Source organism: Taudactylus pleione, unplaced genomic scaffold (genome assembly GCF_031769625.1).
Source record: "Taudactylus pleione unplaced genomic scaffold, aTauple2 ptg000007l, whole genome shotgun sequence".
NCBI lineage: Eukaryota > Metazoa > Chordata > Amphibia > Anura > Myobatrachidae > Taudactylus > Taudactylus pleione.
In genome coordinates, this window is record NW_028284410.1 from 4573135 (window position 1) to 4592689 (window position 19555).

Below are 19555 nucleotides of genomic sequence, written 5' to 3' on the forward strand. Positions count from 1 at the left end.
TATGGGATTTTGATTATACCTGTGGCTATTTTGAGCTTGACTAGTTTTCTTTCCTTATACAATAGATACCTCTACTCTGGATGGGCTCCGAGTTTCCTCGGTAAAGTTGGCACATCCTACTGCAGACAGACCAAAAATGCAGGGCAAACGTCTGCCAAAATCCAAGCTTGTCTCAGAGGTAAGCATAGAATTTAGGCTGGGTATATCTTTGTTCTTTCATGTTGGAACAATATACTTTCTGGTTTGCCATTTACTTTAATTTTATATGGAAGTGTTGGATTTACGTGCATAAAATAAAAAGGTTTACGAGTAGATGTATAAAAAGGTTTAAACAATGTTCCTGTCTTTAATTACACAGATATGACAAATGCAATTCATATACATTTATCACGTATAATATATAAATATTGGATGACTAACAATGGTAGGGAGTGTTTTAAAACCATACAGAGTACTAAAATAAAACCACAGGAAATCCTGAAAAGTCACTATGTATCTAAATTTGCTGGGAAATTCTAACATGCAGAGTTTACTTCTCCGAAAAATTAATTGGCTTCAGAAAAACACTTAAAATAATAGTAATACACTTATTATATTACTGAATGGTATTAAAACACATGTAGCACATTTTAAATTCTCAAAGCACAACAAATAGCAATAGCATTGCTCATTAAATAGACCAGGGAATGGTGGCAAAATGAAATAATGCTAATATGACATGCAGCTGATAATGACATGACTGTATCATAACAGAGTTACTTATACACTACTTGAATCTCATTTTTAAGTATAATCCTGACTGGCATGTACAGCACTATATATTATTAGGATAATCAGAGATGGAAGGACGAGCTGAATGTTTCATTTTCTTCTGATTCTTGTCTATTTTTGAATATCGCAGAATGAGTCTGGTAGCCATAAAGAGGAAGATCAGGTGAATTCCCACAGTAAAAGTCCAATATCTAAGGTAAAAATGTCCACCTGCTCGGGCCTGTATATAGCTGAGTATAAACATGCAGGTGAATCTATGCCTAAGGCATGCAAATTACACCTGCTTCATTCTCTTGCTGAAGGGAAAGTTTGGCATTTCTTTTCCCATACCAATGTAAAACCTGTTTTTTGTGTTATATAATATATGTAGATATATATGTAGACGAGTCTGTGATGTGTGCCATTATCTGTTTTCTTTCACAGAATACGCAGAGGCTCTCCACCCAAACTGGTCAGTCAGCCTCCGCAACTGCAAAGACCAGCACCCACACATCCAAGAGGATCCCTGATCCCATACAGAGTGCTCAGGTGGAGGAGCTCATGTCAGAGATCAGATCACTTAAACTGATGATGGATATGCTTAAAAACAAGCATTTGTGAGTAATATCAGCAAGGAGCAACTGCACACTGTACAAGACACATGTATTAAATATTTTATCATGGAAAACTCCCCAACACTAGAGTAACTCTCATTTATGTCGCTCTACCTCTTATTCTCTGTTTATTGTCAGCCCCATTTGTCCGATACTTACTTTCCTGTCCATCTATTCCCTTTTAGTCATGTTGTATCTCTTTATAATCACCACTTATATTATTGTACACATATCTACACAGGCCTACAACTTGCCTTACTTATTTTCTGTGGCTGTAACTGTCACACTCACATGTAAGCTGCCTAATGGGAGCGCCAGCCCTGGACCTGGGCAGTCTGGCTAGTCAGAGCAAGAACAATATCCGTATGAAGCAATAGTATCATAGAGAGAACAGAGGGCCTGATTCTAAGGTGAGAAAGCTGGGCATCCACTATACAATTATCTGTCAGATATCTGCCCAGTCTGGCTGGTTGGAATGAAAACCTGGTAATGTATGGGAGCAAATGACAGTCGTCCATTTGCTCACAAACACTTTAAAATAGTCAAAAATGGTCGTTCAGACAAATGTAACCAATTTGAACAATTTTTCCTGTCCTTTTTCCAATGTTTAAAACCATATGATCGACTGTCATTTGCTCCCATACATTACCAGGTTTTCATTCCAACCAGCCAGATTGGACAGATATCAGACAGAAAATTGTATAGTGGATGGCCAGATTAAGAAAGAGCAGGTAACTTTGCTCCTTGGTAAAACCATGCTGCAATGCAGGTGGGGCAGATGTGCAGAGAGATTTAGATTTGGGAGGGAGGTGTCCAAACTGACATCTAAATTGCAGTGTAAAAATAAAGCTGTGCAGTATTTGTAGGCTACATGCAATAGCAGCCAGTATTTATCCTGCATGCAAATTTGTTTATATATTTGCACCCCTTACATTGCAACATGGTATGTCCAGGTGCACAGTTACTTGCTCTTTTTTGCTTTACGCCCACCTCAGAATCAGGCCAAAAACAAGTGGAGGTCACTTGGTCAGGGCAAGAGATTAAGCAGCAGGTTCAGAAATTGCAAAGCTCTGATACACAAACCTGTGATTAAAGGGTAACAATCAGGGATAGGAAGCTGAGAGTGATCAGCAAATACCGAGCACCCTCAGAACTGTATAAATGCACACTAAGAACACTAATACCACTTTTACATCTAAATTCCGGGTCTGACCCGGAGTTGGAACAGGGGCCCTGATTCAGAGCTGGACACTCTGACAGAGCGCTCGCTCTGAATCAGGGCCGTCCCTGTGTTTTTTTTGAGCGGCCTCCAGGCCGCTCGCATAGCTGTCGGTGACCACCCACAGCTATAGCGAGCGGCCAAAAAGATGGTCGCGATGGTCAAGACCATTGCGACCATCAGGCTTGCGACGAGACCCTTGTGGTAGGGTCTCGTCTGCCGCAAGCCCTGGAGTGCTTTCAGAGCCGAGAGCACTCCCACTGACATCACTTGACATCACTCCGTCTGGCCAGCCACGCCCCCGGCACGCCCGCCAAAGGGGGCGTGCTGTCACTCACCATCGACAGCACGCCCCCTTTGTAGCGAGACCCGGAGCGACGGCTTGGCCGTCGCTATCCGGGCCTCGCGCATGCGCACGACGGAGCCGGCTCCCTCGTGCGCATGCGAACTGGGCCAACATCGACCCGCTTGTGAGCGCTCAGCGCTCGCGAGCGGGTCTGAATCAGGCCCAGGGTTCCAATCCGGTTCAGACCTGGAATTTAGCCGGCGTCGACCCAGGATATTCCCGAGTCGGCGCCTTTCACACTGTAGCCGGTTCTGCATAGACCCGGCTTTTCTGGCGTTGAAGTGGACGCTTGGAGATTAAGTCATCTCCAAGCGCCACTGAAGCCAGACCAATAAGCCGGCATGCGGCGCGCTCCTGGTCATCGTGACCCGGATCCAACCCTCTCCCCTTTTACACCAAGGAGCTAACCGGGTTAACCTCGCAACAACCCGAGTTTTAGCTCCAGTGTAAAAGGGGTATCAGGGGACAGAAAACGGAAGGTTTATATATTCTTTATATGAGTGTACACAATTGTACAGTATGACAACAGTGTTGTGACAGTTTGCTATATCTTATTTCTCCAGGACAGATATGCAAGAGATTAGATCAGAAATCAGTGAAGAGAAAGTGAAACGAGTAGCATTGCAGGTAATTCTAACACACGCTCACGTCAAATAGCTTAATCCAATTAATATCTGTCAACCAATTTTTTGTCTAAGTAAAGTTTATTTATTAAAATCAACTCATTAAAGATCCTAGTTGTCTTAAGCTGGATACACACCAGGACGATGGATCAGAATGACCATTGTCCTGGTCTGTACCCATATGACGATTGGTAAGTGCCAGTGGCAAATGCAGGATTTCTAGAGGGGGGTTTCCAAATGACTGATTTTAAAGTGAGTGTGGCCAGTCCATGAAGAGGGCAAAATTACCACTTATCCAGCTTTAATATGTGTCATACAAAGTGTATTGTGTGTCATAATTCCAGCATATACAGGACTAGAGATCACAGTAACCCATTAAATACAGCAGTAGGGCCATCCTGCCTGAGCTGAATGTTTTTATTTTAGATGTGGGCACAATTCCAGGGCATGGGAGCAAGTTCGGGAGTCTGCGGGAGCAGCAGAAGAACCTAGCACTGCCCTGGACATATATGGTTGGGTTTTATAGCAGTGCATCTCTAACAGTGCATGTTTTCCAGATCCCCTAATTGGTGCACAGGTGTATTTATTACTGGCTGATACATGTTAAAATATCCAAAGGTGGTGCTATTTATTTCATTTATGATACTGAGAAGAACATGCAGCACTAGTAAAATTCCATTATATTACTATTTCTATTGTGGTCATGGTGTGGACTGGGGAGGGGTGTTTCCAGGCAGACGGAAACCCCCCCTGCGTTTGCCTATGCGTGCATACACACTTACCAATTGTTGGCCTGATGTGTCATGACTGACGTCACAACTGGTTGGGCATTTACATGCGCCTGCCCAGTTGAGCTGTTAATCATTGGCGACGTCTTCAGCAAGTGTTCGGGCAGTTGGCAATATGTCTGTGAATGACATTGTTCACAGACATATCATATGTACACACTCGCTGACGCACACATGATATATGAACCAGTGGTCGAAGTGGGAATTTTGAAGTGGGGGTATGGGCATACAGTGTATATGTACGCTGAAGATGCAAGTAAAAAATGGGTGTGGCCAATGAATCGCAGGGGCGTGGCTGTGTCAATAGGGGTGTGGCCTCTCAAAACAAGGGCGTCATGTGAAAAGTCTAAGGCCCTCATTCAGAGCCGTTCGCTATTTGCGGTCGTTCGTTTAAAAACAAGGGGTGGCTATTCAAATGATCCGTACGCACATTGCAGTCTGTTCACACCTCTAAGCCTGAACGAACGAGCAAAACATACGCTCGTTTATTTGTTAAAAACGCCCCCTGGCCGCTCGCACCATACGTCATGTCCGCTATTTATTAGATTAATCGAGTACATCGACCAGCGTATGAACTGCTCGCTATTCTTGTGGTTGGTGTTTGCTACCACAAATTTGCGAGCAGTTCTGACTATAAAATAACCCAGTGACGTGGTCATTGACGCTGCTGTTTTAAATATACACACCCATAAAACGCCCGTTTTGACCTTTAAGCACGCCTGCGTTCGGATCTCCACTCCCCATTTTCAAGCACCTTCCCCTGTTACCACCCACATACGCCTCATTCTGTCACTCAAAATAGCAGGCACTCGCTATATAGCGTACAAACGATTTTCGGCCGCACTGACTGGTTCGCGCATGCGTACTAAAAAGCGTACGCATGCGCAGATGTGCAAACATCGCTCGGAACGAGCGTACTGCCGCTAACGAGCGGCTCTGAATGAGGGCCTAGGGCCCTCATTCAGAGCCGTTCGCTATTTGCGGTCGTTCGTTTAAAAACAAGGGGTGGCTATTCAAATGATCCGTACGCACATTGCAGTCTGTTCACACCTCTAAGCCTGAACGAACGAGCAAAACATACGCTCGTTTATTTGTTAAAAACGCCCCCTGGCCGCTCGCACCATACGTCATGTCCGCTATTTATTAGATTAATCGAGTACATCGACCAGCGTATGAACTGCTCGCTATTCTTGTGGTTGGTGTTTGCTACCACAAATTTGCGAGCAGTTCTGGCTATAAAATAACCCAGTGACGTGGTCATTGACGCTGCTGTTTTAAATATACACACCCATAAAACGCCCGTTTTGACCTTTAAGCACGCCTGCGTTCGGATCTCCACTCCCCATTTTCAAGCACCTTCCCCTGTTACCACCCACATACGCCTCATTCTGTCACTCAAAATAGCAGGCACTCGCTATATAGCGTACAAACGATTTTCGGCCGCACTGACTGGTTCGCGCATGCGTACTAAAAAGCGTACGCATGCGCAGATGTGCAAACATCGCTCGGAACGAGCGTACTGCCGCTAACGAGCGGCACTGAATGAGGGCCTAAGTTTGGATGCCGAAACAGCAGTTTAGATGCTGATTCTCTGGATTTAGACAGGTTTAGCCGATATGCGTGGCTATACCCAGTGCTTCTGGGTGCTTCAGTAGTCATGAACACCCGAATAAATATAATTATCCGTTTGGCGTTCATTACTTTAAACATCTCTCAGTGGAATTTTACTTTCCTCATATGTTTTGCAAGAAATAAAAAAAAAAAATGCACACACATTGGCACTCATAAGGAAAAACCAAACATAGTCTCCTGCCGCAGAAAATAAATAAATCACATAAGCTTTGCATGAAAAAAAAACAAAAAAACATTGGGCACGATTCTATTCAACGCGAAGTGAATAGCGTCAGGAATCAGCTCCCGGAGCTATTCAATTAATATGCGCTGCTAAGTTCGACTAGGGATGCAAGCAGAAATCAGACAAAAGTCCAGGCGCGATGCTGTTTTCTGCCCATAGCGCTGGGAAAACAGCTCGCGCCACGAAGTTTAGTCGGAGAATGCCCGTTCTCGCTCCTAAACACCTTGTTTAAGGCTCTAGAAAGAGCCTTCCCTGACCTAACTTCTCGCAGAATTGAATAGCTCCGGGAGCTAATTCCCGGGCGCTATTCACTTCGCTTTTAATCGAATTGTGCCCATTGGCACCCATAGGACAAGAAAAATCAGACACACAGGCTCCCACAGTAAAAATATCACATAAAGCTTTGCATGAAAAAAAACAACACATTGGCACACATAGGAAAAAAACAAACACATAGGCCACTGCCGTAGAAAAAAATAAATCACATAAGCTTAGAATGAAAAAAAAAAACATTGATACACATTGGAAAAAAACAACAACACATAGATAGGTATTCAATAAGCCGCAGGGTTTCCTCCGCAACTAATTGCCTGCCAAAATCCCCGCGGCGCAGGGAAAAGCTATTCAACTAAATAGCCTTTTTCCAGCGCCGTAAAAATCGGGACTCACGCACGGAAACACACTGATTCCACGTAAGCTGCAGAATCAATTTGTTTTTTTCCCCACGTGCGAGCCCGATTTGGTGGTTTTTACGCGCATTTAACCTCGCACCTCCATGAGGCCCGTATTCAATTAGCTGCGATGTTAGTGCCTTAAGCCAGGTGTTTAGACTCGCTAACTGGCAGGCATTTTCAAACTAAAGTGCCTGTTGCAATGCTGTCAGCACCTCACTAAGTTAAAAAACAGCATAGTGGATGGCACTTTAGTTGGATTTCTGCTCACACCCTCAGGAGAGTGCAAGCATAAATCCTTTAGTTAGGTTTAAATTAAAAGTGCGTTCAATAGAATAGCTCTGGGACCATGGGCCTGATTCAGAGCCGGACGCTCTGACCAGAGCGCTCGCTCTGAATCAGGGCCCTCCTCCATGAAAATGGAGCGGCCTCCTGGCCACTCGCATAGCTGTGGGTGACCCCCCACAGCATATGCGAGCGTCCATGATGATGGTCGCGATGGTCTTGACCATCGGGCTTGCGACGAGACCCTTGCGGTAGGGTCTCGTTGCTGCAAGCCCTGGAGTGATTTTGGCTCTATCAGAGCCAAAATCACTCCCACTGAATCACTAGTGATGTCAGTGGGGCCGGCTTCAGATGGTAGGCGTTCCCATGGGAACGCCTCCGTCTGGCAGGCATGCCCCCGGCACGCCCACCAAAGGGGGCGTGCTGTCAATCAACATCGACAGCACGCCCCCTTTGGTGCGAGACCCGGAGCGATGGAGAGCCCATCGCTCTCCGGGTCTCGCGCATGCGCACGACGGAGCACCCTCCGTCATGCGCATGCGCAGTGGGGGAACATCGACCCACTTGCGAGCGTCCTTTGCTCGCGCTTGGGTCTGAATTACCCCCCAAATTCCTGGCGCTATTCAAGATCACACTTAACTGAATTGCCACCAATAGGAAAAAAAAAAATACATAGGATATAGGAAGAAAAAAAAAAAAAACATACACACATTGGAAAAGGTTGTGGGGCACACAGGGGCGGTGAGGCACACAGGGGTAATGAGGCACAGGATACGATTAATATTCCAGCAAAGGGGATGCCGGCACTTAGAATACCGGCGCCAGAATCCCGACACCTGTCAGGATCCCGGTGCCGGCATTCCGACTGCCGGCATTCCGAAAAAAAGTAGCGGGGTTAAGGGGAGGGTTAGGCACTAGCGGGTGGGTTAGGTTTAGGGTGCGGAAAGGTTAGGTTTAGGCCTCGGGGAGGGAGGGTTAAGGTTAGGAAGAGGGGAAGAGTTTTCGGCGCCGGGAACTTGACCGCTGGGATCCCAAACGCTGGCATTCCGTACCCAACCCTGAGGAAAATGGGTAGCGAGGCACACAACAGGGGTAGCGAGACACCCAGCCACACTATTCCTGTATTACTCACCAGTTGCTGCTGTCACAGAGCTGAGGAGGAGGCTGGCTGAGGAATCCATCCAGAAGAGAGAAGCAGGGAGAAGTGCAGTGGCACCAACAGCTGTACTCTGGGGGCAAGGGCTCCTTCAGCAACCTTATAACCCCCCTCACCACGAAATCCAATATTAGGGGCTGTTAGGTGGTGACTCCTGTCTGACCTGACTGTCACAGAAACCGGTGGGGAATGCGCACACACAGAGCCGTACCAGGGGGCGTGGCCTAATCGCGAGAGGCGTGGCCACGCCCCCTTAGGCTTAAAAAAATATAATTCAATTATTTTTCACCTGCGTGCTGGGGAGGGGGGTGGGGTGCTGGGTGCCCCTCAGCACACCATGGGGGGGGAGCGCGATCAATGTCATTGCTCCCCCCCACAGGCATAGGAGACTGCAGGGGGGGAGTGGCAGTCTCCTATGCAGCCCGGCACACAGCAGCGTGTGCTGGGCTGAAGCGAGTTAAGAGGGTGGGTGGGCCAATTCCGGTCTCTGCACAGGCATCGTGTAATGCTGCTGCAGAGACCTTCCAGCGGGGGAAGGCATCTGGCAACGCTGGAGGTCAGCCGGACGGCAGTAGTACACCCGGGCAAGTGGACAGGGGTTTAGCACTAGAAAGACGGCTCCCGGCATGCAGACCACGGGCTGCACCCAAACACGCTGGGCTCCAGATCAGATTCTTCCGGCGGGGGACGAATGGCTCACGGCGCGGATGGGCGGGGATAGGCGGGCAGCAGCTTGGTGACTGACAGCCCAGGGTTTTGACTGAGCCAGCCACATAAATACACAAGGCGGCTGGCTTAGGGGCTTTCTGAGCAGGCGGAGACCCGCGCAGCCCTCTGTCCTCTAAAAAAATCTTAATTGCTTGAAGTGCCGGTATGCCATACCGTTGCATACCGGCACACTTCGAGCACTGATATGAACTGTTCAATTGAACGCCAATACTGTATATCGGCCAGTGTCTACCCAGCATTACTATACGTATGCCCTGAAAATGTAGATCAATAATGTCATTACTGTGCAGCAATCATTTGTTTTTTGGTAAACAACAGAAACAAAGATGATTGGATTGCTGGAAATAACCAAGGGCATGGAGGTGTATGCAGACACCATTCTTTTCATACCTTTTATCGTGCCTTGAAACACCAATCAATAGGATTTTTGTTTTAAATAATGTATTTGACCACCACATCTTGATAAGTAGGTAGTTCTATTTGGAAAAAGATTATATAGTCTTTCACATGTAAATATAAAGGCTTACCATATTATCCCTTTAAACTGGGACACTTATGAATTACACATTAAACATGCTTGCATTTCACCTGGTTTTAATCAGCCACCGAACATGTGTAATTCATGAGTGTCCCGGTTTAAAGGGATAGTATGGTAAGCCTATATTTAAAGGATATGTGGAATTTATATATATATTTAGGCTTACCATAAATTCCCTTTAAACTAGGACACTCTTGAGTTACACAGATTCTGGGGCTGGCTGACCTTAAGCCTACATTTCACCTGGTTTTAATGAGCCACAGAACCTGTGTAATTCACACGGGCCCCCTCCACTCTTAATATGCCCCTAATAGTAAAGCTGGCCACACATCTAAAGATTATCTGTCCAACTAGCCAACTAGTTGATTGGTTGGAATGAAAATCTGGTAAGATATGAAAGTAAATGACAATTAGCAATTTGCTCCCAAATGCCGGAAAATGGACAAAAACTGTTCTTTGAACAAATTGTTTGGATCAAACATTTAACAAACTTTTCTGACGACCATTTTCATCTGTTCTCTGGCATTTAGGAGGAAATTGCTGATCATCAGTTACTCCCATATGTTACCAGATTCTCATTCTAACCAATCAACTAGTTGGCTGGTTGGACAGATCTTTAAATGTGTGGCCAGTTTAAGCCTAAAACTGCATACACACACAACGATTTTTTCAACGATTATCATTAAACTATATTGTTTAACGATAATCGTTTAAAAAATTGTTTACTTTCTGAGTCAAACGACGAACGATCACGTTTTAAGTTCAGTCAGACTTGTCAACTCAACGATTTTCATTAAGGGAATATGCAAAAATCGTTTGTAGTTCATAAAAATCGTTCATTACACTTTAAAAAATCTGACAGAAAATCGTTCATAAAATCGTTGGTAACAAAATCCTTGTGTGTGTGTATGCAGCTTAATTAAATCTCACAGATTTGGTCAATTGATCACAATTCAGAAAAATAACTTCCCATATGCTTTGCTCCCCTTGATAGGAATTATGATTTTATCTCCCCTGGGAATCCCTTCTATGGACCTCCACAAAAAAGGGCAGATATACAGTATGTATTTAATACTTAGAAGAAAATTCTAAAAGAAAAAATTTAAAACTTAAAATACTCTTTTTTTGCTAGATCATCGATAATGATTAACGATGAACGATATTAACGATTTCATGAACGATGAACGATTTCTGTCAGTATTTAAATTAATGATATTGTCCAAATCTGACTGCAAACGCAGTCGATTTCAGATATCGTTATCTGACATGCGGGCAAACGCATCGTTCGTCGATGCATGCAAACATGTCAATGATATGAACGATGTAACGATTTTTACAATCATTATCGTTCATATCTTCCAGAAAATCTGACCGTGTGTACCCTCCATTACTGTGTATTTTATTGTTCACACACGTGATGAGCAATTGAATCACAGGCAAATTCTGGTTGGTTCGTAATGATCATTTGACATAGGCCCTTATTCAATTAGTTTCGTGTGCGTGATAAAGTTTCACCTGCTGGAGTTTTCATCTATATCGCGTATTTTAGCAACAGAAACCTATCATGTGCGTACCCGCGATTCGCCCTATTCAAATCCAAAAGACGTGAAAACGAAAACACGCAAAGTCAGGAAAGACGAAAAGTGGTGTCTGAATCGGGGAAATCAGCCTGAACCCCCCAAAAAGGTGTGGAAACTTTGGGAATCAATGTAGTAGCGCCCGAGTAGCCCTAATGAAACAGTTTGGGGTACTTAAGTTCGCTCAATTGCCACTAATTAGCATCTTTGCACAAGTGGTGAAGAATGGCATAAAGCAGTATTTTTAGGAGAAAATAAGTAGTCCTGTCAAATTAGGGGTACTTGAAAGTGGGTGCAAGCATATTTAAAAGTTGCTAAAGTGAAGTTATAAGAAACTTAAAAAACGCACCTTCAGCAAACACCTACAATGAAAAAACCTCGCCCAAACTTGCAGACCCCCCAAAAGTCTATTTTGATACTTTTTATGTTTGTACCCCCATTTTGCACTTTTTCGCCCCTTTTTTCAAAGTGCTTTTTTGGGGTGTTCCTCATTTTTTTGTAGGTTTTTTTTTTTTTACGGAGTTATCCTTTGGGGGGCTGTCCCAAGGCTGCTGAGTTGTTTCTCCACTTTTGCACCCAAAAATAGCGATTTTGAACTTGTTTTCCCCTCCTATTCAGAGGCGAATCTTTTTCGCCTATTACATTGCATTGCGTTTTCGCGTACATGAAAAGTATTTGCAATTGAATACAGAGATAAGTTTCTGCCTGGCGAAAAGTCGCAATTGGCGATACTTTTTCACGGATCTCGGCTTTTTGCCTCGAATTGAATACGGGCCATAGTCGTAAAAAAGTGAAGGTGATTCTCAGCGCATCCTATAGCCCTTATTAAAGAAGTGACAAGGTTCTCTCGATAACATTTTTTTATATTGGATATATACTAGACAATAAAAACATAAATATGTAAAACGTTTTCATAATAGCCTGATACCGGTATATATTGTTGGAGCGCTCTGCAACGGAGTGTCCTGCTGCTTCCGCTACACAGTATCATTTGACATAACTATAAAATACTTCTAATTATTAGCTCCTTATTAGGCATGCACTAATGAGGGATTGCCTTGTTGTTCAGGAATTTCCCCTACACTCCATATAGCCCTAATTCATTATCCTAATCTGGCTGCAGCACAGTCTCATTGGTGCAGTGTCTAAAAGTTGTGCTTGCACTGTATGTATTAGCAAACCTGTTTTATTGTGTTCTTTTGTTTTGTTTTTAAACCCTTAAGCAAATTTGATTAACTCTGGGCTTAAGGTGCCCGCACATGCTATGATATTGCAGCAGAGTGTATGCAATTGTCCTAATATTCCAGCATGTGCAGGCTAAAAACAATGCAGATGCACAAGAGGTTTGATAGGTATGATTATAATTGTGCAAAATGCCATTGGAAGATGACTGCTGTCAAGTCTGTGATTATGGTCATTTCCAAGTGCACTAACAGGCTGTTAAGGAGCTGGACGTAATCCTGATGCTTAGCCTAAATCTGGGCATACACGTCCAGATAAAATGCCTGTCAGACCAACAGACATTTTATCTGGCAGCCTGCCAGCCGCAGATGTCCGCGGTATACACTGTGAGATTAACCCGACATCTGTGCTCCACCCCTGAGGGAGGAGACATTTCCCTGTTCCTTTCGTAGGAAGGAACACATGCGGCCGACATTGTACTCATAAATATCGCATCGGACAGGCATGCTGGACAATCCGGCATAGCCAACCGAGCGATATTTAACCCTCGGACGCCCGCACACACGCTGCAATAATCGGGGCAATCTGCGGATATCTGGTGGATCGCCCCAATAATTATAGCATCTATGACTAGCTTTAGGGACCATACAGCAGATCCCATCCAATTTAGCCATACAAATGTATGGTCAAATTGAACTATAAGCCTGTCACTCATTTTGTGTGCAATTACTACATTGAATAATAAATAATTTATAAACTGTAGCGTCTGATCCTAACATGTATTACGGTCAACCCCTTATTAATTTGACTACAATATAGGGCCTGATTCAGAGTTGCACGCTAATGCCGGCATTGCTGCATCTGTGCACGCAGCTGCTGCGCGAAAATATGCAAATGTCACAGCCCCCGGGATATGAATTGAGATGCCCACCTGTGGCTTTGCTATTCCAAGCATCTGCGTACAAAGATGCAGCATCGGTCGCAAATCATTCAATTGTTGCAGTTTTGCATTCCTACGGCTACGCAGAATAGTAGCTCGTCCATCTGGGCCATTCTGTCGGCTTGCATGTAGGGCCGACAGAACGACCCAGCTGCCAACGGCAGGCATGTGATCTGGAATATCAGTAATACACAAATCCACAAATATATATGAATTAGAAAACACAAATAAATCTTACTTCACTAAAGTGCATGGTTTATCATGATATAAGCAAACCCTTTAACAATGTCCTTTAGTAATTTATGTATTTTACAGGTGGAGGTTGAAAACCTGAAGAAACTATCATCCTAGTTCCTACTGAAGAGCATATAGAAGTAATTGGCCAAAGGAAGATGGCTGGTCTATACAGCTGTGGAATAGCCACACTGAAGGCTGCACTCGGGACAGACACCGGTTACATGTATTATGGTAGAAAGTTAGGTGAAACAATAGAACAAAAAACAATGATTCTATATTACTTCATGCAGGGCTGGATTAACCATTAAGCAAAATAAGCACATGCTTAGGGCCTCAAGGGACATTTTCCATTGCCAGACTTACCATGGACCATGTGGTGCAAAACTGCAAATGGTGCAGCTGAACCAGGTTCCACAAAAAGGGGCTGTATACAATAATAAAAATAATAATAAAATAGTAATAATAGAGGTTAATGATATACATTCATTTTGGGAATGCAACAAAATTAGAATCTGGTAACTGGTAAACTGCCACGTGTTCCACCGAGGCTCACGTGATCATTCTTGTCTTGGTCATGTCGGCTGTCCTGTCCACTGAGAGTGAGTGCAGCAGCGTTCAGTATGGTGTTGCCAGATTAGGTGTGTGTGTGTGTGGGGGGGTTCTCCAAATTTGGATGTTTTTAAAAGGCTTTGGCAAGAATTTTGGAGACAACTTTTTTCTTTGGGATTTTTTTTGGGTAACAAAATATATATGGGGTACCAAGATCTATTACGTGCTTAGAGCCTCTAAAGGTCTTAAGCTGGGTACACACCTAAAGATTTTCTGTCCAACCATCCAGCTAGTTGATTTGTTGGAATGAAAATCTGGTAACGTATGGGAGTAAATGATGATCAGCAATTTGCTCCTAAATGCCAGAAAACAGATAAAAATGGTCATCAGACAAGTTTGTTAAATGTTTGATCTAAACAATTTGTTCAAACAACAGTTTTTGTCCATTTTCCGGCGTTTGGGAGCAAATTGCTTTTTTTCAGTGTTTAAAACCATATGATCGATTGTCATTTGCTCCCATACATTACCAGGTTTTCATTCCAACCAGCCAGATTGGACAGATATCTGACAGAAAATTGTATAGTGGATGCCCAGCTTAAGATAGAGAAAGTTATACCCCTTTTACACCAGAGCAAAAACCTGGGTTTTTGCTGGGTCTACCCGGGTCGCAGCTCAGTGTAAAAGGGTCCCTGAAAAATAACCTGGGTCAAGTGACCCTGCAATCCAACCCAGGTAGCTACCAGGGTTGGACCCAGGATGGACCCAGGTAATGGTGCAGTGTAAACGGTACAACCCGGGTTATCTGACCTTGGTCATGCCTAAAATGAGCTGATTGGTGGTTGTGGAGCATTCACCTCCCACTTTTTATGACCTCACAGGTTTAGCAGGGCAGACCTGAGTTCAGTGTGAACAGGACTGACCTGGGAGTAACCCAGATCAAAGGTGCAGTGTAAATGGGTCTGACCTGGGTCTGACCAGGGTTGGAACCATGTCCAAAAACCCAGGTCGGACCTGGGTTTTTGGTGGAAAAGAGGTATAACTGTGTACCTGAACAAATCATGTTGCAATGCAAGGGATGCATATATATATATACATTATTTTTGCATGCAGTGTAAATACTGGCTGCTTTTGCATGTAGCCCACAAATACTGCACAGCTTTATTTTTACACTGCAATTTAGATATCAGTTTGGACACGACCCTCCAAAATGTATTTTTTTACATATCAAACCTGTCCCACCTGCAGTGCTGCATGGTGTTACCAAGGTGCACAGTTACTTTCTATATCTTACTCTATTCCCACATCTGAATCAGGCCCTTAATCCGGCCCTGACTCTGTGCAAAATGTTTGACTGTGCTGTCTTTTGGACAACTGTTATTGGGGCAACTTGAACAGTCTGGTCGCTCTCTAAAGCATGATTGGCCCTATGCAGCCACAACTGTTGAGACTTTCAATCAGTTCATCACACTATGGAGAAGGACCAGACCCGATGCAAAAAAACCTCAATTTTGTTTATAGTTATTGCTGGCATTCTGCTTCAGTATAAAGACAAGAGCCAGTCGCTACTGTGATGGATCAATACCTTTAGGCAGTTTTCAGATTAATGTTATTATGCGTGGCTCATAGCACTTAGGGGGCAGATTTAATAATGAGTGATATTCTTGTTATCACTCATTACTAATCTTAAATAGTGCTCCAACCAATCAGCTTGTAACTGTCATGTGTTTATAAATTAATTTTGGGGGCTGATTGGTTGGAGCCCCATTTAAAATTTGCAACAAGTGATAACAAGAATATCACTTGTTATTAAATATGTCCCTTAATATAAAATTTCAGTTAGTTTTTAAGACTTTTATTTGTTATCTCATCACTTAAAATGTGTTTAACTTATTAGCAAAACATAAGCCTTAGTTCTCACAATTTGCATATCTTGTTGGTTGGTATGGTTTAACGTCGTTTAAATAAAAACTGTTATTGTACATTTTCTCTCTTTATAACTCCTTTTATAACGCCACTCTTGCTTACCACCAAGTATATCTCTTCACAGTACAAAACTCTATTAAAATGTATTACATCCATTATATGTGACCAGGTTTATTTGCCACCCTCATTATAACACCAGTCCTGTTAGTATAAAAAGTGATCCATATGCAAATAATATAGAGACAACTTCCCAGTTTTTTTACTTGTTTCAGGTTTATCTATAGGGCCCGCTAAAGCTTTGAGCCCCTCAGTTTATCCTTTGGCAATGTAGGGCCTGATTCAGAGTTGTACCCTAATGTTACCGCAGTTGCGAATTTGTTCGCAGCTGCCGTGCAGAAAAATATGCAAATGTTGCAGAAGCCGGGATTTGTATTGAGACGCCCACAGGCGGAATCGCAGATCTAAGAGGCTGCATACAAAGGTGCAGCATTGATAACCGAGCTGCTGAGTAACCCTATCTTTGTGCAGAATGACCACATGTACTGAGCCATTTTTATTGCATACCGGATCGCAGACGCAGGCTGTTACACACCCCGAAAATGTTTTTTTGCTGCCACTCCTTGTTACCTCCCCCAAACGCTCCCTGATTTTCAATCACACTGCGGGTAAATAGTCGCTGCGAGTGACAACACTTGACACATGCACAGTGCGATGTAGAAACTTACGCAGATTATTACGATAATCGGTCAACTGCATAAATATCCACATTGCATACATCTCCGAATCAGGCCCTTAAATGCCAGTCCAAGTTAGTGACGAGTGACTGCTAAGGCTGTACATATATTCTCTGCCTCTCTATTACTCAGTATAGATGTATTGATATAGTAGCAGGAACATATTACACAGTTTTTTTTTTATGCTTTTTTTTTTTCTTACCATTGTTGGTATTGATATTTGAGCATAGATGTATAAATTAGAGGCCAAACATGTAAGTATAGTATATTATCAGTTTATATAATAAAAGATGTACAGTAAGAGGGCACTAAAAATGCAAATGAGTGATAGATTTTCAGTTAATAGGAATAGATGTGTATATTTTGCCACTTTGATAAACTGTGTTTATGTCCTTTTTATATACCCCTTGTAATATCATTTTCAATATGGCCTTCATTAGTAAACCTTTTGCTGGCCAAATAATTTTTATTGAAGACTGGAGGTCATTGTACAGTCTGTGTCACAAAACATAATGTGTTTTTTTTATGATATGGGGGATCAGTTTCTTACACTGTAAATTGTGCAATATTTTCAATAAACCTAAAACTATATTTATTCAGATTAAGTGAGCTACTGTGTTTTATTTTCAATCTTTGGTGCATACAAATAACATATATTGTCCCTGGCAACTCTTAAAGCATATGACTTCGGAAAACATTTCATATTTAAAGCCTGTGGCAGGGACTGACATTGGCGAAGGGAAGTGATTAGCAGATATGCAATGCCCACTCTAATTGCCATGCTGGACCTATTCAATTAGCGGGGATTTTGGCTGGCAATTAGTCGCGTGCTAAACTCTGCAGCTAATTGAATATCCGCCAAAGTGGACAAGTTGTTCATAGCAACCAATTAGCTTCTAGCACAGCCTGTAAAATGACAGAAGCTGATTGGTTGGTACTTTTGTCTCTCTCCACTTTATCTGTCTCCAAGCATTGACACTCTTCCCCACCTTACCAAGTCAAACACCAGGTCACACTGTGACATGCAGGGGCCGGTACTGCTCCTCCTGAGCCAGCATCCCCTTGCACCCAGCTCCAGCACCTCACCCCTCCTGCTTCCTTCCTGTTCCTCTCCTCTCCCATTGTCCCCTGTTGTTCAACTTCCCTCTTGCGGCATCCCCAACCCCCCCCCCCCTCGCGGCAACCCCCCCCCCCTCGCGGCATACCCAACCAATCCACACACACTCCTCCTCCTCCTCCTTAGTGGTCCAACTGAAAAGTGTAGGGACAAAGCCAAGTGTCATGACTGTCCCCAGCCTCAGTATGAAGGTAAGTGACTATGTTATTGTCATTTTTAACATACATATATGTGTGTGTGTATGTGTATATATATATGTGTGTATATATATATATATATATATATATATATATGTAACACAGGGTGTAGAAATGAGGACACAAGACAGGCAGGTACTCGGTAAGGCAGTGTCTTTATTAGCAGTAGACACTGCACTTCAGCATACATGCGCATAAGCCTGGACACATACAGGCACATAACAGAAAATAAGCAACTGAACATAAATGATCCAGCACTCCTCATGCTTAGCAGTCAGCAGTGGCTTTCAGCCACATTTGGCCTTGCTCTCCCAGCATAGCTCTTGGTCCCTGGCACTACAGACACTCTCCTACTAACTGGCCGCTAGTCAGCATCAGAGCATCAGGCAGATGAGAGTTTTAAACTCCTCCTGTTTTGCTGACTTCCTGCTGGCTCTAGGCGACCTGGAAAACCTGGAGTTCCATATTTTATTGCAGCTGCAGAATGTGCCGTCCTTGTTTTCTCTCCACTTTGACAACCTGGAATTCCACACCTCCAATTCTAATGCAGAACGCACAGGCTTCACTCCAGACTCCCATGGAGAGAGCTGATCCCACAGGAATGTGGGCAACTCCGTTGAGAGAAAACCCCTCTCACCACACATCCCCCCCCTTTCGCTTTTCCAAGCTTGGAGAAGCGCACATATACCTTGGTGGTGGCTGACACCCTTCAGTCTTCTTACTTCCTCTAGAGAAGATGTCCATGTTTCTGTGTCGACTACCCGGCTGATACATTTCAACCTTCTCAGGCGTATATCCTTTATTTTCCCTGAATGTGGCACACTTTGACAAAGGGACATATAGTCTCTGTTTTGTACAGACGCTGGGTTGTACTTTTCCCCGCCACTCCGTGGACAATGTACTGTATCTCTCAAAGAGCCAGTTTGACATCCGAGCGGTTTAGCAAGAAGTACAGGGCCTGGACTTTCTTCTTGACAAACAGCTTGTTGCTGCGCCTAAGGAATGCGATACGACCACTCCTTCATGTCAGGATGCAGCCTGGGATCGGCCGTTACTCAAGTCTGCAATGGCGTCTTCGAGGTCCTAAGCGTCCGGACGTCAGCAGTGGAGACAAGTACCGGCTGAGTATTCTGCCCAGGAACTGCTAGAGCTTTCATGTATGCATCCTGATTGCTGCAGGTGGAGTCCTGGGCGCCGCCATGTTGGTTCACTGTGACAACCTGGAATTCGACACCTCCACTGCTAATGCAGAATGCGCAGGCTTCACTCCAGTCTCCCTTGGGCAATTCAGCTGAGAGACAACCCCTTTCACTATATATATATATATATATATATATATATATATTAGGGGTGAGCGGGTTCGGATTTCTGAAATCCGAGCCCCCCCGATCCGAGGCCGATCCGAGTCAGGCTCGACTTTTCCCGCCTGACTCGGATCTGAAATCGAGGCAAAGCTTCATCATCCTGCCTTCCGGATCTCGCGGGTTTTGGATCCTATATAAGGTAGCCGCGTTGGCGCCATTTT

At 43.9% G+C, this 19555-nt stretch overlaps 1 protein-coding gene across 2 annotated transcripts in view; it reads left to right on the forward strand.

Annotated features, from left to right (window-relative positions):
• MNMIP1 (manchette microtubule inner protein 1) overlaps positions 1–17291 on the forward strand; it is a 79782-nt gene extending 62491 nt beyond the window's left edge. Inside the window, exons 14-18 of one of the 2 annotated variants that reach the window (XM_088460388.1) lie at positions 66–178; positions 902–967; positions 1195–1367; positions 3493–3556; positions 13570–17291. In XM_088460388.1, coding sequence (XP_088316514.1) covers positions 66–178; positions 902–967; positions 1195–1367; positions 3493–3556; positions 13570–13572 — 419 coding nt within the window. In that variant the 3' untranslated portion in view covers positions 13573–17291. The remainder of the gene's footprint in view (positions 1–65; positions 179–901; positions 968–1194; positions 1368–3492; positions 3557–13569) is intronic. The other variant, XM_088460378.1, reaches the window with a different exon arrangement.
• Positions 17292–19555: the final 2264 nt, after the last annotated feature.